Source organism: Pleurodeles waltl, chromosome 3_1 (genome assembly GCF_031143425.1).
Source record: "Pleurodeles waltl isolate 20211129_DDA chromosome 3_1, aPleWal1.hap1.20221129, whole genome shotgun sequence".
Lineage (NCBI taxonomy): Eukaryota > Metazoa > Chordata > Amphibia > Caudata > Salamandridae > Pleurodeles > Pleurodeles waltl.
In genome coordinates, this window is record NC_090440.1 from 365,045,114 (window position 1) to 365,068,677 (window position 23,564).

Sequence of the window (23,564 nt, forward strand, 5' to 3'; positions counted from 1 at the left end):
TTACACTCTGACTAATGCAGCTTTGTGCCCCGGAGAAACACTTCCTTAAACATTCATAGGCTATTTCAGGTCATGGCTGCTTCTCATACTCAACCTTCCACTGCCTTTATCTTGGTATTAAACAGGCCTTTGACTCCCTTAGCTGGGATTTCATGTTGGCAGCTCTTACAGCATATGGTATACCCCCTGGTTATATCCGTTAGGTTAGGCTACTTTATTCGTCCCTCCGGCCAGGGCTAAGACTGGGGGCTTGTATCTCCGCTTGGTATCCGATATTGTGTGGCACCAGTCAAGGCGGCCCCCTATCCCCTCTATTTATTTTTGCAGTGGAGCCACTGGCTCGCTGCTTTTGTCAACATGCAGAGACCTGGGGTATACGAGTGGACAGAACGCTCCATATGAAATCTTTATACGCAGATGATATGATCCTCTACTTTAGGGATATGAGATCCTACCTTGTGCAGGCAGTCCAGCTTATGACTACATTTGGGGCCCTGTCAGGTCTATGGATAAATGCCAGTAAGTCCTATGCTTTTTCCTTTAGCGGTCTGCTGGACGCACCCCAGATTACATTCAAACCATCCCAGATACAATTAGCCATACAACTATTCCGGTATCTAAGGGTGCAAATATATTGCGACCCAGAAGACCTCTTAGATGGCAATCTAGGCCGTGCAATAGCGGCAATAAGGGCACAAGTAAGCTTCTGGAAGAATCTGCCTCTGTCTATAGCTGGCCGACTAGCATTGACCCAGATGGTCCTCCTACCGCGCTTACTTTATTATTTTGTAAATTTACCAATCTTGATGCCGCCGCGCACCTTCACTACGCTTAATGCAATACTAATAGACTTCATATGGAGTGAGTCGGCGAAGGATCAGCCTGGCTAAATTGCCATCTGCTGAGGGCGGGATGGGCGCTCCTGATGTGAAAGCCTATCGTTTAGCCAGTCATCTACAATGGCTGGCTTACTGGTTGACTTGCCATAATTTGGAGGAAATAGGTTATACCCCACACATCCTACAAACTGACAAGCTACATACTCTACTTTGTCCAGGCTCTACACCTCTCATGGAAGGCCCCATGTTACTGAAAGTTGCACTCTCTTACTGGAAGCTCGCTCAATCATCCTTCCCATTTTCTTCACATATACTGCTATGTGGTGTTCCCGTTTATGTAGGCATTCTTAAAAATAAAATGCTGCATTCTTGGAGCCGCCAGGCGGAGCTTACCATATGTTACCTGTTTGCCGAATGAGTGTAGATGACCCACTGTGAATTTACACAACTGCACGGGCTTCCAAATACTATGTTTTTAACGCATGCTAGTATTATTATTATGTACGTGGATACTGGGCCCCAGACAGACACATGCCAGAAACGTGCAAACTATTGCAGGCACTACACACCGATGGGCGCGAACGACGCTTAATTAAATGGCTGTATAGAGGACTTAGGAGACATGTAGGGATTTCACTGGTCTCCCTAAGGAACAGATGGGAGCTTGATATACAGAGGACACTAATGGATGGAGGATAGGCCTTTCACCTAAAGTATTCAAAACAAATCTCCTGAAACTCACACTTTAAATGCATTCAATTTTCAGTACTTCATAGGGTCTACCTCACACCACCTAGATTGAATCTGATATTCCCATCGGCTTCAGCCTCCCTGCCCACGGTGCCATTTGCTAAGTGCGGACCTAATACATGTGATATGGTCATGTCGGCTACTGTGGTCTAATTGGGATGCTGTTAGAACAACACTGATGACTAACAGGGGGGACTTGCTGGCAAACGTTGGCACACTGCTTACTGGGTTTATACCCTAGACCCAAATCTGGGTGACCGTGACTTCCCGGTGCGCAGACATGGCACTTCTGTTGGCCAAGAGGTTACTTACGTGCCTTCCCATTGGAAGTCCTCCAAGCTCCCATCGATACAACAGTGGAGGTAAAACAATGGGGGCTGACGAGAGTGCTGCGATCCGCCATGAGGAGTATAAGGGGTTACATAAATGACCAATAGTGATGCAGTGGGACACTTTATTAAAGAAACTTTCCCCACAGGACAGCGAGGAGGATGGCGTTTAATGTGATACCATGGGTCTAGTGCGCAGAGTTGTCATTTCTCCTACTAATTTCCATTATATTCCATACTGCTTGAATTATGTTTGATCGCCTCCACCCAAATCAGGACTCCAGGAGACATTCTTTAGTTATCCATTGCTCATCAGCTCATTTATTAACAAATTGATCATCATGGCAAGACAGATACACGTCTAGTCATATTGTACATACTTAGTCCACCGATGATTCTAGAATAGTTATGTTAGTATGTCAGCCAAGGGAGGAAGGGTGAGTAAGTTGGTGAGTTAAATGTTGTATGCAAGGGTATCATTACCTTTTCGTATATCACGCTGTAAATGCGGAAAATGTAGATCTCTGTTAACTGTTATGATATTGTTTGAATATGCTATTACACTTGTAAACTGTAAAAGTTGTGTTAAAAAAAAAAAGGGTCTTTTGAGGTTTCATATTGCCAAGGGACGCACCAACCTATTAGTACTTGTAACATCCAACCTAACTGCATAATGAACCTTAGTTAGCTTTGTCCATGTTATAAAGATGACATGCCATTTTGTATAATGTTGATCTCAGAAGAAATTATGTTGTTGCGGGTGTTTGTGCAGTTGGACAGGGTGTTCAATACATTATCTACAATGGCTCATGCTTTCTATAAGTTTCCCTGATCTATTTGCCTTGACCGGGCTGCGGTTTCTATTTGGGAAACATTCCAAATTTCATTATAAGTTGCTTATAAGAAGCACTACGTTGTGGTTTTCTGGTGCCCAACAGGAAATCTTGTAACTCTGTATGTTCTGAAAGGAGACTGAGGTGTTCATTTAAAGCTGCTAGTGTGGAATATTCCAGTCACTGTTGGCATAATTTTCCTATGCCATATGTAGTTACAATATCAGAGTGTTGTGGTGATATGTAACAGGGGTCAGGTCGGCTCGCTCTAAAACCCCTGTGGAGTTTATAAAACATGCATGACAACCATTTATGTCCAGTGGCAACAATAACCATCTGTCAGGACCTGAAAGTGTTGTATTGAGTATTCCTTTCTGGACCCACCCATTCAGCTGTTCTTCAGTGACATTTATTATTTTTTGCCAATTATTAAATTTAGCTGGTGAGGGAATACCAGGTGCATTCATTTCCTTAAGTTTTGCAAAGCCTAGAAAACTAGTTTGCTGTATAGTTTTAAGGCATGCTGTAAACAAAGCTTCCCTTCCTTGTATTTGCCAATCTTTAGTTCCCCAAACACTCTTTAAAACTATAGACCTTAATCAGTATTCATAGCCTTGTGTCGCCAACTGGGAAACAAAGGAATCAGAATAAATCAATCTATTATCTGTTAACAAAACATTTTGCAGTTATATAGGAGTTAATTTGGCATAATAAGACTCCGCATGTTTGACACCGTGCCCAAAAAAATATGCAAATCTTTTCACATATGTTTTGGAACTTAGCACTGGTGGGGTCGGATAATGTCCCATTGTGTATAATAGTAAACAGTTCTCTTGGTGCTACCTTTAGATATGAAATTATCGTATTGATTATAACAGAACAAATCGCCATAATGAGCAGTTGTTTGATAAACATCTTCACTTTCAAATACAGTATAATATCTAAGCTCAGAAAACATAGAATCAACTGTTTTCACATCCCAGTCATCAGAAACTACTCACAATGTTATTATATCATTCATTGAAACTTTAAACACATATGGGTGGTCATTCTGACCCTGGCGGTCTTTGACCGCCAGGGCGGAGGACCGCGGGAGCACCGCCGACAGGCCGGCGGTGCTCCAATGGGGATTCCGACCGCGGCGGTAAAGCCGCGGTCGGACCGGCACCACTGGCGGGGTCCCGCCAGTGTACCGCGGCCCCATTGAATCCTCCGCGGCGGCGCAGCTTGCTGCACCGCCGCGGGGATTCCGACCCCCCCTACCGCCATCCAGATCCCGGCGGTCGGACCGCCGAGATCCGGATGGCGGTAGGGGGGGTCGCGGGGCCCCTGGGGGCCCCTGCAGTGCCCATGCCACTGGCATGGGCATTGCAGGGGCCCCCGTAAGAGGGCCCCTACATGTATTTCACTGTCTGCTGCGCAGACAGTGAAATACGCGACGGATGCAACTGCACCCGTCGCACAGCTTCCACTCCGCCGGCTCGATTCCGAGCCGGCTTCCTCGTGGAAGCCTCTTTCCCGCTGGGCTGGCTGGCGGTCTGAAGGCGACCGCCCGCCAGCCCAGCGGGAAAGTCAGAATTACCGCCGCGGTCTTTCGACCGCGGAACGGTAACCTGACGGCGGGACTTTGGCGGGCGGCCTCCGCCGCCCGCCAAGGTCAGAATGAGGGCCATGGTGTTTGAAGGAGCTGCGTTGGCCCAAAGACATCAAAGGATACTTTATCCCAAACAATTCCATCAGGAATCGGTATAGCTGAAATGTTCACTAGGGACAAGTCTCTCTGGACCTTATGTGAAGACAAATGTGGTTCTAGGATCTCATACACCATTTCAACAGCAGAGCGTTCAGGAAGATACTGACCATGTATCATTAAAAAGAAAATGATGACAAGACCAATCCAGAGAAAAAAGGCAAGCACAGTTAACAGGACCCATATATATTTCCATGAATGAATCGGGTAGTTAGTTTTACAGTAAGTGAACAGCTTATGTGCTCTTGATACAGTTACTGCAGAAGACGTAGACGAATCAGTGAAAAAAACATTGATGTTGGCAAAATATCCATAAGCAGTTTGTTCAGATACTGGAGCCGGTGTCGGAAAAGTAGAACTGACAGATGTGTCCCTTGGTGGTTTGTACTAAACTACTTCATCGTTTGTGTTAAATTGGAACAACACTGTTCAGAAATGTGGACGTTTCTTGTCGCAGAAGATCATCACTTTCCACCCTCCCCAGGCTTGGGTAAGTGTCAGCATTGTTGGCTAAAACTTGTAGGTACATCCTGGTTGGCATTGAGAGAGGTTCGGGAACTACCCAGGAGTCCTCTGGGTCTTCTGTGTAGGATTAGCCACATGGTGTAACTTAACATTGTCAAGAGAAACAATGCGGTTTTCTTTAGAACCAGGCAGCCGTGGTAAGATGACAGTTCTGGTACAGTATATTCCAAAGCCTGGAACCGTTGCTTGATATGGAGGGCCACATTCTTTCTTCACAGCAATTTTTCCTCACACCAGATCTCTAACTTTTCTAATCTAGCTGGTCGGTGTTATTGGTGCATCCCTTATTCCCAAGGTGGCGGCACATGCAGTTGAGTTTTCATCACAAAACTGATGTAATTCCTAAAAGACAGTGACACGTTCATTTAGGTCAGAAGGTGTGTCTGCCGCATTGCGCCAGAGTCATCAAGATCTGTTACATACATAGGTATATCGAACAGAACTTTGGATGGGGTGTGCCCTCCCAGAGTCCTTCCAGGCAGATTATAAGTGCTCTGGACTCCATATAGGTTGTTAAGACAACTGTGACCCGTACCTAATACTCTCACGCTTAAGGATTGCTTTAAATCTTGGTTCTTTTACTCCAGTATACTGTTACCCCCGGGATTATATGAAGACAAGTATTGCAGTCGCCATGGTACCCCTGAATGCCCTTGAGGCAAAAGCAGGGCAATGGTCTGAATGAAATGCAATAACTGCATATGTCCTGATAAAGATGTGTGAATCTTTAATAACCGTGTCAGGTAATCATTGTGGGACATACCCATAGAAATCTGGAGGGGTGTTTGCAGTGGGCGCTTGCCTGTGGATTATTTTATTTTTTGATAGATGTCACAACAAAGGACATACTGTTTGGTCTGTTTATATAGACCTGGCCACCAGAGCGTTTTTGCAATAAGGAAGTAGTAGCCACCACACCTGCATGGGCAGAAGCAACTTCCTCATGTGGTTCTTTTATCATCTCTGATCTCTGATCCTGGTTGGGGATCACACGATCACCCACCCCTGGTATTGTTACAGAGACAATGTTCTGTGCACTTACATGGTAAGAATTGTTGGCGGGCTACGCCTTTGGCATGGGCTTACTGTCTTTTGAAGCTTTCACAGCAGCCAATGTTTTATAATCCACTCTTGTTCTGGAACGAGTAATCGCAGCAACAAAAGTCGTGACTAGTGCTGACTTAGCTGCTTCATCAGCCAATGTATTTGCCTGCAACATGTATTCCTACACGTTGATGACCCAGTACTACATGGGCATTGGGTAGCACTTCTTTCAGATCTGCTGCTTACCCCCACGATAATCTGTGTTTGATGGTGTTGCCTTTTGAATCTCTGAACCCATTTTTGCGCCAGTAATGCAGATATTCATTAAAGGACTGAACACAATAATACGGATCACACACTATTAGTGTTAGCTGTTCTACAACCATATGTTCCAGTGCAAATACCAGAGCCTTAAGCACGGCCAGTTGGGCAGGGCAGTCCCCTAGGTTCTGCGTGCAAGTGTTTTGAGGAAGGAATTTACAATCCTTCATGACACCACTCACAGCTGCACAGGTCGCGGAGTACTGTTGTTTTTGTGCCTACCGCCGGTTGTGCTAAACCGTCAGCCTAAGTAAACATTTGATGCTGGTCAAGAGGCACGATGTTTGTTGGTACTGGGTATTTAAGCTCATATTGAAGACATTTTTAAGACTTAAGTTTTGAGTCTAGAACATCATCTACATCAGTGGCAGCCAGAGACGTTGCCCATTGGATCAGCGTGAATGTAATGCTTTAGTGTTTGGGACACTGGCTTTTGTAACAGCCTCGAGGGCTGGGTTAGGGAAAAACAATAATGTTTTGCTTCAAGCATGTCCTACTGCAGTGCTCTCAGAATGCGTGCGTGTTTGACTGTCCAATATTTACTTGAAAAGTCGGGATGTATTAAATCATACAATGGTTTTATGCGTTGTGCATAATCTGGAATGTAAGATCTGCCAAAGTGGAAAAAGCCCAATAAAGATTGCAGCTTTTTAATGATTGTAATTGTGTGCATTTGTCTAGAAAATGGGGAGCCAGGCTCTTTCCTTCATCAGATACCTCTTATCCCAAAAATTAAAAAGGCAACTTAAGTTTTTTTAAAGTTGAATTTGTAGCCTTTTTGCAGAAAATCCCAAAACAATGCGGATACCTGTCTTAAATGTTTTAAGAGATCATCATCCACAAGGTAGATATCATCTACATAGGACAACGCCTCTGGGATGAGTGTTGTGTAAAACAGATATTAAACGGGCTGAGAACAGTCCAGGACTGTTCTTATACTGCTATGGAAGCCTAGAAAATTTTCGTTGCAAGCCTAATGCACTAAATGCTGTTAAATCCCTGCCTTCAGACGCTATGTTCTGGCAGAAGAATCCATTGGAAATGTCCAAAGTTGTTTTGTATTTTTTGCACACTAAATTATTAATCAGTGCTGTGCTGTGTGAATTTTTAATGGCAAGTGTGCGTGTATGACTACTTAAGTGTCTGTAATCTAAGACTAGTCTATAAGAATGGTCCGGCTTGGCTACGGGAAATAAGGGGTTGTTCATTGGTAAGATTCAGGGCTCAATTACACCCTGGTACTCAAGGTGTGTGAGAATTTCTCACTAGTGCTCTAGCCTCATGTTTAATGGGATATTGAGGTTGAGGCTGCAGCTGTGATCTAATAGGTAATATGTGGTAGTTAGAGTCTCTGTCCCACTCACATGATTGCGATACAACACAGGGGCTTGTGCCAATGCCCATTCTACTTCGTAGGCTTCTCCTAATTACCTAGGAACGAGAGGTGAGAAAGAAGGCATAATTTATTCCCCCAATGGAAGATTGCGGGCACATTCAGGTGGACATTCAGTTTCTGCCAATGGGATAACTTAGCACAATGTCATTTTTTTTCCAGACTAATACTCTAACTGTATGCTCAGTGTCTTTTTCGAGTTGCAATTTCACTTTGTAAACTTGGTTGGGGGGGGGGAGACTCTCATATCTGCAGTTTCGACATCTAAATAGTCATTAGTTGCTGTCACATCCCTAAAGCTCTTGAAGATTCTGGCGAACTATTTTTGAGACGCTGTCTAGCAAAGTCAGTGCCCTCTTCCTGTTCATCATTAAGGCTCTCAACATGCATGGCGTTTCGAGGCAAAATAACTGTCACCTTTTTCTTTTTAAACTGTTTGTGTTTGGGAGTTTTTTTTTCTTTTTTTTGTGGCAGCTTCATAGGAATGTTGTGAATCTTTTCTAGATTTCACATATTTGTTTCGTTGTTTGGAATGCCCACCTCTCTCACTTTGTTTATCCGGTGAGTCAGAAAGGAATGAGATTGGCACGTATCAATATATTGATATCTATCAGGAGTTTTCAAACTATCTCTATTTCTTAAATTGTATAGTCTCTCAGAGGTTTCTGAACACCAAGATTCTACTCCATGTTTTACATTATCTTTATTTTGTTTTTGTTTATCCCCTTGCTTTTAGAACGCTTTGTTGCTTGCTTAGTAGAATCCTTATTGGATTTACATTGTAGTTGGGGTTTGCTCAGTCTGGCTTTCAAACTATCCAGACCTATACTCGAATAGGGCTCGGTGGTAATCTTTGGCAGCTTGCACTGCTGATCCTGTACAGGAATATCCCAGAACCACTGGCCTACTATCAGAGCTACTGCTTCCCCTTTAAGATTACTTAATATTATTGAGGACACCATGGCAAAATTGCCCATTATTTGCACCCCAGGTCTAGGGCCGGGGCAGCCCCATGTTCATCTTTAATTTATTTCAACACTTCCAGAAGATTTGCAAGTGTCAGTGTATCGTGTGCGGTAGTGTAGAATGCAGCAAACACTGCACCCCATGTGGCACGGTGTAGGAAAATGGCTCCCTGTTGCAGTTACCAACCCCCCCCCCCCCCACCCCCCCACTTTTTGACTGATACTGATGCTGACTTGACAGAGAAGTGTGCTGGGACCCTGCTAACCAGGCCCTAGCACCAGTGTTCTTTCACTAAAAATGTACCATTGTTTCCACAATTGGCACACCCCTGGCACACAGATAAGTCACTTGTAAAAGGTACCAGTGGTACCAAGGGCCCTGTGACCAGGGAAGGTCTCTAAGGGCTATAGCATGTGTTGTGCCACCCTTAAGGACCCCTCACCTAACACATGCACGCTGCCATTGCAGATTGTGTGTGTTGGTGGGGAGAAAAAGGCAAAGTCGACATGGCATCCCCCTCAGGGTGCCATGCACACAAAATACTGCCTGTGGCATAGGTAAGTCACCCCTCTAGCAGGCCTTACAGCCCTAAGGCAGGGTGCACTATACCACAGGTGAGGGCATAGCTGCATGAGCAATATGCCCCTACAGTGTCTAAGTCCATTCTTAGATATTGTAAGTACATGTGGCCATATTAAGTATATGGTCTGGGAGTTTGTCAAAAACGAACTCCACAGCTCCATAATGGCTACACTGAATACTGGGAAGTTTGGTATCAAACTTCTCAGAATAATAAACCCACACTGATGCCAGTGTTGGATTTATAAGAAAATGCACACAGAGGGCATCTTAGAGATGCCCCTGTATTTTACCCAATCCTTCAGTGCAGGACTGACTGGTCTGTGCCAGTCTTCTGCTGAGAGACGAGTTTCTGACCCTCTGGGGTGAGAGCCTTTGTGCTCTCTGAGGCCAGAAACAAAGCCTGCATTGGGTGGAGATGCTTAACACCTCCTCCCCTGCCGGAACTGTAACACCTAGCAGTGAGCCTCAAAGGCTTGAGCTTCATGTTACAATGCCCCAGGGCACTCCAGCTAGTGGAGATGCCCGCCCCCTGGACACAGCCCCCACTTTTGGTGGCAAGTCCAGGGGAGATAATGAGAAAAACAAGGAGGAGTCACCCCGTCAGCCAGGTCCACCCCTAAATTGACAAGAGCCTATGTGACCCCCCTCATTAAAAAAGTCCTCCATCTTGTTTTGGAGGATTTAGGTCAATATGAATAGGGATGTGCTCCCCTCCCCAAAGGGAGGAGGCCCAAGGAGGGTGTAGCCACCCTCAGGGACAATAGCCATTGACTACAGCCCTCCAGCCCTAAACACACTCCTAAATCTAGTATTTAGGGGCGACCCTGAACCCAGGAAATCAGATTCCTGATGACCTACAAAGAAGGACTGCCTAGCTGAAACCCCCCGCAGAGAAGAAGGAAGACAACTGCTTTGGCCCCAGCCCTACTGGCCTGTCTCCAACTTTAGAAAACCTGCACTAGCGATGCATCCTGCGGGCCCAGCGACCTCTGCCGACTCAGAGGACTGCCCTGCAACTGCAAAGGATCAAGAACTCCCATGGGCAGCGCACCTGTCCAACCAAAGAAAGAAGAAACCATCTTTAAAGTAACTCACACCTCACTCCAGAAGCGTGAGTCCCCACCACTCTGCACCCGATGCCCCTGGCCCGTGTCCAGAGTAACCAACGAACCAGAGAGGATCCCCAGGCGACTCTGACGACATGTCCACCCTGGGCTTACCTCTCTGCAACCCCATGACAACGCCTTCAGAGGGCATTCAGAGGACCCACCTGACTGCAACTGCCCGGTAACAAAGAAAACCGACGCCTGGACGAAGCACTGTACCCGCAGCCCCTAGGCCCATGAAGAACCAACCACTGGTGCAGCAGTGACCAGCAGGCGGCCCTCACCCTTGCCCAGTCGGTGGCTGGCCCGAGAAGCCCCCCTGTGCCCTGCCTGCATCGTCTGAGTGACCCCTGGGTCACTCCATTGATTTCTATACAAAACCCAACATCTTGTTTGCCCACTACACCCGGGCGCCCCTGCGCCGCTGAGGGTGTATTTTGTGTGCCTGCTTGGGACCCTCCCAGTGCTCTGCAAAACCCCCCTTTTCTGCTCTCCTAGGACGCCGATACTTACCTGCTAGCAGACTGGAACTGGAGCACCCCTAGTCTCCAAAGGCGCCTATGTTATTTGGACCTCTCTTTGACCTCTGCACCTGACCGGCCCTGTGTTGCTGGTGCTGGGTGTTTGGGGTTGACTTGAACCCCCAATGGTGGGCTGCCTATGCCCCGGAGACTGAACTTGTAAGTGCTTTACTTACCTCAAAAAACTAACCTGTACTTACCTCCCCCAGGAACTGCTGAATTTTGCACTGTGTCCACTTTTAAAATAGCTTATTGCCATTTTATGCCAAACTGTGTACATTACTGTTTTTATTCAAAGTCCTATCTTTACCTATGCTAAGTATCTTACATTTAATGTACTTACCTGCAATCTGAATCTTGTGGTTCTAAAATAAATGATGAAAATAATATTTTTCTATACAAAAACCTATTGGCCTGAAGTTAAGTCATTGAGTGTGTGTTCTTATTCATTGCCTGTGTCTGTACAACAAATGCTTAACACTACCCTCTGATAGGCCTAACTGCTCGACCACACTACCACAAATAGAGCATTAGTATTATCTATTATTGCCTTGCAAGCCTCCTGGGGAACCCCTGGACTCTGTGCACACCATCTCTCACTTTGAGATAGTATATACAGAGCCAGCTTCCTTCAAGTAGCAAAGCAGGGTGTAGGAAGTCATGGGACTCAACAACCTTATGGTCATTCTCACCAAAATCCAGTCTAGAGCCTGAAGTGTTGGTATAATGGGGTGAATGTAGTTCTGCACTATGTCTAGAACAGCTCTGATGAAAGGTAGCATCTGAGAAGGAGTCAGGTATGAATTGGGCATGTTGATAGTGATCCCCCAGGAGTGCAAAAGGTTTGCCATAGTCGGGAGGTGGGAGACACTGAGGGGGAAGGTTGAAGATGCTGGGGTGAGCCTGCGTTCAACAATCAAGAGTTGAGGTAGGGCAAAGACTGGAACCCCTCCAACCTCCACAGATGAGCCTCAATCACTGACATAACTTTTGTGAACACCCGAGGGGTGCTGGTAAGGCCAAAGAGGAACACGGTAAACAAAGTGCTCTTGGCACACTGAAACGCACAGATAATGTCTGTGGACATGCTTGTGGGAATGTGTCCTGCATGTCCAGCACTATCATCCAGTCTCCTGGGTCGAGGGCAGACAGAACTTGGGTGAGTGTGAGCACCTTGTATTTCTCCTTTTTCAGGAAGAGATTAAGAAAGCTCATGTGTATGATAGGACGGAGGCTTCTGTCCTTCTTGGGCATCAGAAAGTAACAGGAAGAAGAACCATAACCCACTAGCTAGCAACATGTCTGACTCCCTTGGTCAAAGGAGCCCGGATTTCCTGATGGAGCAAGGAGAGGTTGTCCTTCATCAGCCTGTCGTATGTGGGTGTCATGAGTGGATGGGTAGTCGCAAAGAGGAGGAAGAAGCCCCTTTGGAGGATTTGCGAAACCCAACAGTCTGATGTTACTGACAGCCAGTGGTGTAGATGATGGTTTATCATGCACCCCCCCTGCACTTGATGCTCACAATGCTCAGAGGCCATTCTGAAGAGGTTTGGAAACAGTGGCTTCAAGGAGGGTAGTGGACTGGCCTGACCTCTGGTTACATATCTCACGTGAACTATAATACCCACATCCTCAGCTACGAAAAGGCTGGGAAGCCTGTTGGCCCTGGTGGCTGGGAGGGTATGGACATGGTTGGAAAAAAGAGAAGCCATAAAGGGTATGTCCATAAGCGAGGCTTGGACATCCCCCAAAAAAACATTTGTTCTCAGCCAGGTGTGGCTCCACAGGGCCACCAAAGATGAAATCAGTCTACCTAGCAAGTCGATTTAGTCCATATCGCATAGTGAATTTTGCTGTGTCTCTCCTATTAGCAGTAGCTCAGGAGAGTATGGCTCAGGCCTTCTCCATAGGCAGAACTTGGGCAACCGAATCCCAGACCTTATGGGTATTTCAGCCCGAAAACCATGGGGTTTTCCCCAATCACAGTGCAAAGCTGGTGTAAGAGAACATTCTCTAGCCAAAGGTATCCATTCTCTTGGATTCCTTATCTGGTGCAGTGGTAGGGAACGCCCCTAGGTTGAGCCTATAGGTGGAGGCTTAGACCACCAAGCTTTCTGGAGTGGAGTGATGGATAGGAATCTATTGGTACACTAAACAAGGGACCCATGTCTGGGCATACCCTGGCCACTTAGGACGAACATAGCAACAGAACAAGATGATGAATGGAGTGCTGAAACCTTTCAAACACTCACCCTTAGTCACAGATCTGGGTTAAATCCATTGTTCTTTTGCTCACCATGCCACCTCAGTTTGGACTCAGCCATATGCAAATCAGTCTTGACCCTGTTCTCCATAGAAACAGTCCATCCCAAACTGCCAGGCCAGGGCCTTTTTGGACCGGAAACAAGCATCCTGGGACTGGTTTTGGGGTATCATCCCTTATCAGCCAGACTAGCTTGGATCCAGTGGCAAAGTGCCTGTATTCTCCTTTTAAACATGGTTGAATTGGCATATTCCTAACTGACTTATTTAACGTACACTTTATGATTTAAGTATATAGTATCAAATTAACCCAGGGCCCTACAATTTAAATGTCACTAATACGACTGCAGCACCTATTGTACCATCTACTGCAGTGACGGTGTAAGACATGGATTCCAGCCTACACTTTTAGTCTGACTCTGGCAGTTTAATCACTGCACCCCCTTTTGGCAGGTCAAAACATCCTTTTTAAAAATGAATAAGTCACGCCTTTGTAAGCATTGTTGCCCAGAAGGCATAGTGCATGGCATTTAAACGTAGGACATGTTGAAATTTAAGTTTAACATGTGCTTACAGTGGCCAGCACCCAAAGCTATTTTTCACTGTGAGAGGCCTAGCGGCACTGTAGAAGACCAGAGTACAAATTAACCAGGTTTATGTGGCCGCTCTGGATTGAGATAGTCAAACGTTCAAGCCAATGATGGTTTAGTGTGGGCCGGCTACAGGGACCCAGTTAAGTGTACCGAACAAAGTACCTAAAATCTCGGTTGTGGAGTGTTGCATGGGTCCGAGTCAAAGTTGTCGTGCAGCCGCTGCGATGTGTTGGTTCCCAGATGTGATGAGGCTGCTGTGCAAGGTCCTATTGTGTCGACGATGCTGTCTGTGGGGCTTGCGATACACACGCCGGTGTCTGTGTAGTGATGTCAGATCAAGATGGCCAGGTCCAGTTCTTCTCACTCCCAGGCAAGAGTGCAGCAGGAAACAAATCAGCATGGCAAAGCATACGTTCAGCAGAGTGGCAATCTTAGTTTTCATCATTCGGGTATAGAGGAAGTTTGGCAAAGATTTGTCCCTGCTACTTTATTGGTGTATTTACAAATCCATTGCTGATAATTATTTTCTGGTAGCTTGATCTGTTTTGTTGTGGTGGGGTCAATTGCGCTCTGTTTTAGAAGGTGGGAGGCATTGTGGCAGGACAGCATGTATTGCAAACTGTACATTACCCAGCTTTGTATTCAGGGTATGGCAAGACACTGAGAATATAAATGGTATATTCTGATACTTGATCTAATGGTCCTGCATTTATATAATCACAGAACTCCTTGGAGATTTGCAATATCTGTTTTGAGTATGGTTTAGGGCTCACCTTTGCTTTAGTGGAATTCTTTCATTCTATCCTTTGGAAAAAAACAATAAGGCACAGAGATAAACGTTTTGGCTGCTGCTCCTCTATGGTGGTTTGGTAATAATTCATACATTTATACTGTAGAATGTACCAGTGCTCAATCCGCCGCCACCACCCAATGCTTTCCCCGTAGTGGTGATCTGTGAAGAAAATGTACCCAAAAATAAGATCTTTACTGGCAGGTAACCTTAAATGTTTATTCTGAATCATTCTTTGTATTTTCCTTCTTACAGCGTGTGCTAACAATTCAGAAGTGAAGGATCTCTGTGGTGTTGGGACATGGCTGACCCCTTTTCTTCAAGCAGTCTACCTCTTTGTACAATACATTATCATGGTCAATCTCCTAATCGCCTTCTTCAAGTAAGTAGAATACTACTGTAATGAACTATGACTAATTTAAAAGTAAGACCGTGTTATAAATGCAGATTCTGATCTGCTTGCAATGATTGATTGCTTAATTGCGTCCACCAGTCTGGACTAGTTGCATATAGATCACAAAGCCATTGATGTCCTCGAGCAGCAACACTAAGCACATTTTACTCCATGCTTATGATCTAGGTGGGATTTAAGATCCATTACTTTTATCTTGGTGATTTAAAGGCCTTTACTTCTAAATCTTTATCAATGTCGTGACAAACACAGCAGACCATTTTACATTATGAGTGTGCTTATTATTTCACTTTTTAAAATTTTCTCAGCTGGGACTTTGTAGTAGCCAGAAATAAATAAGAACTCTTAGATGTATCGTTTGTGGATAAACAGGTGCAAAAATCCTTATTTCACTTTCACTTGTCTGCCTTCTTTAGGGTTAAACATGTTTATTGAAAACATTTCATTTGATCTAGCACTGCCTAGCCCAAAATGGGAATGCAACATTTCCAAACCCAATAATCAGAAAATGTGAAATGTAGTACATCTCCTAGAAGAAGTGAATTTTTATCCTTAAAGCCACCAAGATCTGTCTGGGAATGGGGAGTGAGACATGGGGGATGGGGAGGTATGAGAAGGGGATCAGTTAGTTCGACAATGATGCGTAATATTGCAGAGCTAGCAGTTCTAAATTCTGAAAGGTTTAATAATAAAGCAGTTTTCCATAATTTCCTCAATCACCCTTCAAAGGGAACATCTTCTAGAAAACCTACTTCAAACCTCAGCATAATGAATGAGTTACATGATCATAAGGTAGGAGTGCATCATCAAAACCAACTTTGTGATATATGTAAAACTCTAAAGAGAGTCATAGGTAGTACTAGTCTGGATAAAATAAGCCCTTTACGTCATGCTTGATTCACATTTTAACTGCATGTCAAAGAGAATTGATGAGATCTTGGTACTACAGTTTTTGTAACCGTTTGCAGCCCTTCTTTCCGAAGTTGTGTGGTGCTGCTAACAGCTGTACTTGACTGCCTTTCCATAAAGGATCAGGCAGTTATACTCCTTTGTGCCTTGTTTAAGCAGTGGTGTTGACTGGAACCTGCCAGCTCCAATAAAAGTGTCCTCTTCAGATACTGCAACTGTAGGACTCCTGGTGGTCAATTAAGACATTTCTGCAAAGTCATGTAAAATATCTACTTCAGAGGGGAAAAGAGGCACTTAGGATCCTAATTTGGATATTTGTGCCGTATTTTTAGATATAGTGACCTTTGCTTTTAGGATTTAATCTGTTTTATTGACATTTTATCATGTAGAACTTTCCCAACTACAACCACTGGCCGGTGGATGAACTTGAATAAAAAACGTGTAACAAAATACCATGCCTCCAGTACCATTCCTATATCCTGCATGATCACCCGTTCACTCTCCCCCCCCCCTTCACACTGGCCCTCTCCAACTCATGTCGCAACTGTCCCTCTCGCCGGGGCTGTAATAAAGCTTGTCAAGTGCAGCACTTACAAATAGTTCGGGCACGTCAGATCCCTGAACTCGTCTGAAAGTTACAGGGCCCCCGTACCTTATCAAATGGGGGTAGGGATTCCATGGCCATTGCCGTCAATTTTTCCACCCCCAGGAAGTCCCACAACTTGTGTAGCCAGTCCATCTGTGAGGGTACCAACTCCGAGCCCCATCTAGCTAAAAGTAGCTGTTTGGCAGCTCCAATCGCAAGTGTAGTGGCCCTACCCTTCGGAGCCTTGAGAGGGTAGGTCTGTGGATTTGGTAGCCCCAGTAAAACATAGCTAGGGAAACGGGACACTGCTGTGTCATACATTCTGTCGATAGCGTCCAGTACGTTCTCCCAGAAGGCAGCCAAACGCGGACATTGCCATAGAATATGCGTGAGTGTACCCCTCTGGCCGCACACCCCCGCCAGCAACTGTCCGTGGTGCCGATCTGCCAGCCAGCCACCCGTGCTGGGGTGTAATACCAATAGTGCGCTATTTTCAAAACAAATTCCTTAGCATTCATACTACAGGCCGTTACACGCGCTCTGTGCAGCACATCCCGCCATTCCTTATCAGTAAAGGCCTGCCCACATTCGACCTCCCGACCTCTGCCTCGCCGGAGTCCGGAGGAGATCCAATCACGCCAATAGGAAGCCATAGAGATCTGAGATAAGTTTATCTGACGAGCGCATCAACAGCCAGCGCTCAAAGGGAAGGAGGGGCCGAGCCATGTGGGATCTTACCGCCGGGGACAATACCCAGTGTCTGATAGCCAAGTACTGCCAGTAGGCCTCCTGTGGGTGACCATAAGGCTCCTTGAGTTCGGGAAACTCCAAGATCCCCTGCGCATCAAACTGATCCCCCACCCTTATACAATTGTAGTTCTGCACAGTTGGTAGGTAGACCCCATGAGTGCAGGGGGGGAAGTCCGGGTTGCCAATAATTGGCGTTCGCTGAGATATAGGTGAGGAAAGGGCCTTACGCGTTTGGACTTTATCCCACACTTCCATAGTTGCTCGCGGGACCGTAGACACATATGATATGCACTTCTCGCACAACACATCCTCCTCAGCCAGGGAGCCTGCAAATATGAACCCCGCGACTGCTTGGTCAATGAAACACCAGTATTTTTCAGTACTTGTACGAGACAATTCCACCAAGTATCACAGTTGGGCAGCCTTATAGTACCCCATTACTATGGTCTGCCTTCCAACACCCAAATCCCCCCCCCCACCCCGACTGTGGCCGGTATGCCAGTTCCTTTGACAATCTCGCCTTCTTGCCTGACCATATGAAATCTGATATCAACCTCTGCATAGCCTCTAAGACACCCGGTGGGGGCTGTAGTGCTAGAACTTGCATGATTAACAGCACCTAAGGCAAAAGAGTCATCTTCACTGCTACAATACGCCCCAGCCAAGAAAGGCCAAAGCCCCTCCACCCGTCCAGAGGCTCCCGCGCCTCGTCAAGCAGGGCAGTATAGTTGCGTTCCGCTATAGCCACCGGCGTAGGACGTATCTGCAAGCCTAAGTATTGTATTTCCTGCGAGGCCCAAACAAAAGGCAAGAGGGGTCTCAAGGCCTCCACGTCCTTCTCCGACACAGTCAAATTAAGAATAGGGGATTTAGACAGGTTAGTTTTAAAGCCTGCCACCTCTCCAAAAGCCCGCAACTCATTCACCACTGTCACAAGAGAGGTCCTCAGTTCCATCAGATCGGCGTATGCTATTTTATGAGATCTGCCCCCATTGGTATGCCCCTGATGTCCTGATTTTGCCGAAGATGTTCTGCAAAGGGCTCCATATACAGTGCATACAACAACGGCGAGAGAGGGCAGCCCTGCCTAGTCCCCCTGGCAATAGAGAAAATCTCTGAAAGTCCACCAGTCACACTCACCCGGGCCTGGGGAGACGATAATTGCTCCCCACCCAGTCGCAAAATCTTGGGCCCAAACCGTACGGAGGTAGGGCCAAAAATAAAAATAAAAACTCCAATGCACCCAGTCAAAGGCCTTCACAGCATCGATAGAAAACAATATCGAGGGGATATGGGCCCATTGTACCTTATATAGAAGGTGACAGAGCCTCCTAGTGTTATCCGCACAGTTTCTCTCCGGAATGAACCCGGTTTGATCCGGGTCTATTAGGCCCTGACTATAGGGGCCCAGCCTGTGTGCTAAGATGTCAGAAAAGAGTTTAGCGTCCACATTCAATAATGTGATCGGTCAGTATGATGCACACAGAGTTGGATCTTTGCCAGGCTTCCGGACAACCACAATAGCGCCCGTGTGCATTGACTGGGTTATCAGTCCGGCAGAAGCAAAACCATTGAATATCCTCACCAGCACCAGAGCCAGGAGCTCAATAAAAATCTTTTAGAATTCCTCCCCAAACCCGTCCTTTCCTGGCGCCTTCCCCACTCGAAGCCGCCTGATAGACTCCAGGACCCTCGCAGAAGTAATATCCTTGTCTAACCCACTGGCTAGCATATTAGGCACTTGGGGCAAGGGTATCTGATCTAAGTATCTTAATATTGCCCTCTCATCTAGGATCTCTGCGGTATATAATGAGGCATAGAAAGTCTCAAATTCTGTCAGGATCAACTCTTTATCTGTAGTGATCACTCCCCCTCTCGTCTGTTTTGAGTTTATCTGGTGGTGTGCCACCTTGAGCGCACAACCGGTGCGCCAGGAGCCATCCTGCCTCCAGCTTAGTACATCTGTTTAATGCGCAGAAGAGCGAATTCCGCCCCATCCATATCTATTGCTTTTAACTGTTTACGCTTCGCCATCATCTGACGCTTCACACTCTGCACACCCATAGCCCCATGCTCCCCTTCCAGCTCTCTTATCTGATCCTCTAGCTGCCGCCTCTTATCCCTCCGCAAAGTGTTGGCACGAGCTGCAGTAGCTATACACTGCTCCTTGACCACCGTCTTGAGCGCCTCCCTGACCATCTCCACTGCAGTCTCCGGCGTATCGTTAATGCTTAAATATGATGTAATTGTATCCCTTATTTCTTGACATAGATCCTCATCAGCAAGTAGTTTGGTATTTAGCCGCCAAAGCCGGAGTCTTCTACCCTGGCCCAGCAGTGTAAGGCTTACTGTGATGAGAGCGTGATCGGACAAAGACGCCACCCTAATCCCTGAGTGCGTAATTGCATGCAGCAGGCCCGGGGAGGCCAGAAAGAGGTCAAGTCTTGCATAAGTCTGGTGTGCGGCCGAAAAAAACGTATATGCCCGCACGGTTGTATTCTGTGCATGCCAAACATCCGTCATTCCCCCTTCCTCCAACCATTTTCGAAAACCCACAGAGAACGCCACCGCCTGTCCACTTCGCTACGCTGACCTATCTACATGGGTGTCAGTGACCAAGTTAAAATTTCCTCCTATGAGGGCATCCGCATCCGTTGTAGCCATAACCCACCCAATGGCCTCTCTCAAAAACTCCTCTTGGTCTTCATTATCATTAGGCAATCGTAATAGCACGCCCATTGATATCTAGGTGCAAGGAAATGAGTTGTCTGTTCATCTTAGCCTACACACCTAATAGCTTCCCCGGGAAATATGTAGCCAGCAGGATTGCCACTACCGCCCTCCTCCCCGGCCCAGAAGAATGGTATTGTCTATCAAACCATCGTGTTGTCAACTTCTTCCAATCTGATCTCAGCAAGTGTACCTCTTGGAGCAAACATATGTCCCCCTTCGCCTCCCTCAGCATTGATACCAGTGCCCTCCGCTTCACCAGGGAATAGAGGCCCCTGACATTAAGACTAAGTACTTTAACCGACTTGCATGTCTGAGGAGATAACGCCCTTGGGCCTATGAAGAGCCCTCATATTACCCAGTGATCCTGCCATTAACGCTGCTTCACCTAGCATTAGAAAGTAAGGCACGGGAATCATAGTCAAACTAACAACTAACCAACATACTAAAACACAGTAAACACAGTTTGTTCCCCGCAAGGGAAGAATGTAGAGACCCTCGGGGGGGATACACCTGGGTGTACCAAGTTTTCACTATCACAGGCATCACTTCCGCCATAGGAGCTCCGCTGTCTCCCTTTAGTCATCATTATTGTAGCTTTCACGTGTCACCACCTCTCAGAATATAAAGCACACTCTCGACCCTAGGATGGGGTGGCCTCAGCCGGTGTCATTATGGGCTCGTCACAGGCCAGCACCGACGAACAGCTAGGTTCCCTGTCCTGTCTAAGGTGGGCCCTCCTGGATGAGAGATCTTGAAACATATATAACCTATGGCCCTCAAAGTCTATGCCATTCTTGTCCTGGGCCGCAGTCAGAATTTTCTCCTTCTGCTTACAATAGTGAATGCATGTGAGAATATCTTGCAACTGGCCTGGAGACTGAGAGGGACGCCCAGACCGATGTGTGCGATCCAATATTACATCTCTGTCGTCGAGTGCCGGTGCCACATGTTTGAACAGACAGATTACAAATTCCTCTAAGGGGCCCACGATAGCCTGCACCGGAACTCCTCTTACTCGAATGTTGGATCATCAGGACCTATTCTCCAAGGCATCAAGCCTATACTGCAGTCCCGCTTGCTGTCCTGTAAAGCGATCTCCTGGCAGTGGTGGTCCAGGTCCTCCTCCTGTCTATCACATGTGCGTTCCACTGTGTCCCCTCCTTGGCCCAGCTCGGTCACCTCTCCCTTCAGTTCCTTGACTGTCGTAGTGAGCTCCTGCCTGAGGGCAGCAAGATCATCTCAAAGTGTCCCAGTTGTTCCATAAAGGCTTTCGTCACTGGGTTGGCATCCTCAGCTACCGTCCCGTCACCGCTGCCACCTCCGGGATCCGAGCCCAGCTTGCGTGTGGGATCCTGCTTCTTCGCCGGGGTTTTAGCGAAGAGATCTCTCAAGTTGCTATCCTTCTTGCTCTGCCTTTGGGTCACCATCTTCTCCCGTCCAGGCCCACTGCTCGCTCGATGGTGTTGGGCACCTCGTCAGTGTCGGCCCAGGGCCCTGCCATCAGTGCCAAGGCTCTAGCTCCCTTCCCCGGGCCTCCAAGGCTCAAGCGCCAACCACAGTCTCTCCCTTCCCAACCATCATCCAGCGGGCTCAGCTCTTGTGTGCATGTTCTGCAGTGTCAACCCTAAGACATAGGGCCTCTCTCCCTATGCACATCTGGTTCAACAAAGCACCGCCCCTTTCTGCACCTGTCAGCCCTCTCCTCACTCTGCTCACACCTCCCAGTGTATCATGCTCTCCGCAGGATCCCCACTTCCAGTTGTTCGCTCCCTCTACGGACCAAATCACCCCCCAGCTCGACCGTTGCAATCTGCAGGGTCACTCCATCTCCCTGGGGTACCCCACAGCTCCCCAGGATCTCGATCCACTTCTTCTCCGCAGGATGCAGGCCGCGCCCCACTGCTCACGCCGCTTGATGGTTCCGATAGGGGGGAAGAGGTGTTGGGGATATCCACCACTTCCTTTCAGCCCACTGGGGCCAGCCACAGCTCTTATCTCCCCTCATCCGGGGTTTGCAGGTTCTCTGCTCATGAGGTCAACGCGCCGCTCCTCTCCACATGAGTTAGTCTGTGTCTCTTCGCACTCGGGCTATCCGCACATCGGAGCCGCAGCCACCATCTTGTTTATGGCTCCGCAGCTCCGTCAGGGTCCACCAGGGCTCCCTTCTGCCCCTGCGGGGCCCCAAAGCACCACACCAGCTTCTCTGGAGTCTCCTGCAGCTACGAGCGGAACCGTGAGATTCGACCGTCTCTGTGGCTGCTTGTGGCCTGCAGCTGACGACGGAGCTCCGCGGAAGCTCTCCTACACCGCCGCCATCTTGGCTCCGGCCCTGACCTTTGTTTTTAAAGGTATTAGTGAGGCAATGATGCAGTCTTCAGATTGTGTTTGACCTGGAAGTTCTGACCCAAGTTTATGCATTTTCGACTCCATTCTTGCAAGTCTTTTTGCCATACCATCTTTTCGATCACGCAGCATACCTTTTTTGTTTCAGTTTGTTGTGTTGATATGCAAATGTTAGCCAACATAGCAACAAATAATTATTCACCCTCTTTCAGTTTTTGTTGGTTCTCAAAAAAGATTTGTCTCTCTTTCTTTGGGCTCCCTCAGAAATGTTTAGAAAATATTAGTTCACACCCTGTTGTGCTCTACCAAGGATTGCATGGTATGAATTCACTTACATACATACAACCCCATGATGGTACCTTCCAGTGAGGTGTATTATTATGTGCCTAGACTAAGCAAACCAGTTGACTGACTTAGCTAATTTCTGCCCTTCCTCCTGGTTTCAGAATCCTTATTGTCTTATTAAGTAGCAATCAGAAGAAGATGGGTGCCACTCTGATCCTATTGTCATCCCTAGGATAGGGACTGTCAGTGTTGCTCAAAGGCTTAAGGTAGGCTGGCTGACCCTTCACTGTTTCTGCCTCCAGCCAAAAAGCAGAAAATAGTGGACCCTCCTGTTTACCTTCACGGACCTGTGATTGACCCTAATAGTGAGGCCATGGAGTGGTACCACACAAGAATATATTTGTGTTTTTTCAAAATGCTCTCCAGGCTATGGGAGATAGCTTGTAGTCGCCTATCAAAGACTGTTGCACCATATTAAGCACCATGTTGTCAAACTTGTTTAGGAAATATTTGGACAAGCAACTCCTGGTTTTTCTGTTTTTTATAGAACGATCCATCACAGCCTGTAGCAGTAATAGCTTCCTCCTATCATGGCACTTTGATACAAAGGCATAAAACAATTGCACTAACTAAACGATACATACCAGCCCTCTGTTCTATCTGTGATTCAAATCAAAGCCAGAACAGTCATGGTTAGTAATGTCCCTCAAAGGCACAAAGTGTGTGAGTGTGCGTGTCCCTGTCCCACGCTGTGAGGACCGATTCATTCCTCATAGTGTGGGTAAACACTCAGTTCCAGACAAACACTATCCTTGTGAGGAATGGTCCTCGTAGTGTGTTTAGGTATTTTCGATTGAGTGCATCAAAAAACTAAAAGTGCAGTTATATTTGCCTTGGTCTACTTTATAACCTTCCCTACTATCAAAGCAGGGGTGACATTAG

At 46.8% G+C, this 23,564-nt stretch overlaps 1 protein-coding gene across 1 annotated transcript in view; it reads left to right on the forward strand.

The window, feature by feature from the left end:
- The window catches only part of TRPM7 (transient receptor potential cation channel subfamily M member 7), a 1,269,618-nt gene that overhangs the window by 806,271 nt on the left and 439,783 nt on the right, over positions 1-23,564 (forward strand). The window contains exon 23 of the mRNA XM_069222535.1: positions 14,860-14,986. Within this exon, the coding sequence (XP_069078636.1) occupies positions 14,860-14,986 (127 nt within the window). The remainder of the gene's footprint in view (positions 1-14,859; positions 14,987-23,564) is intronic.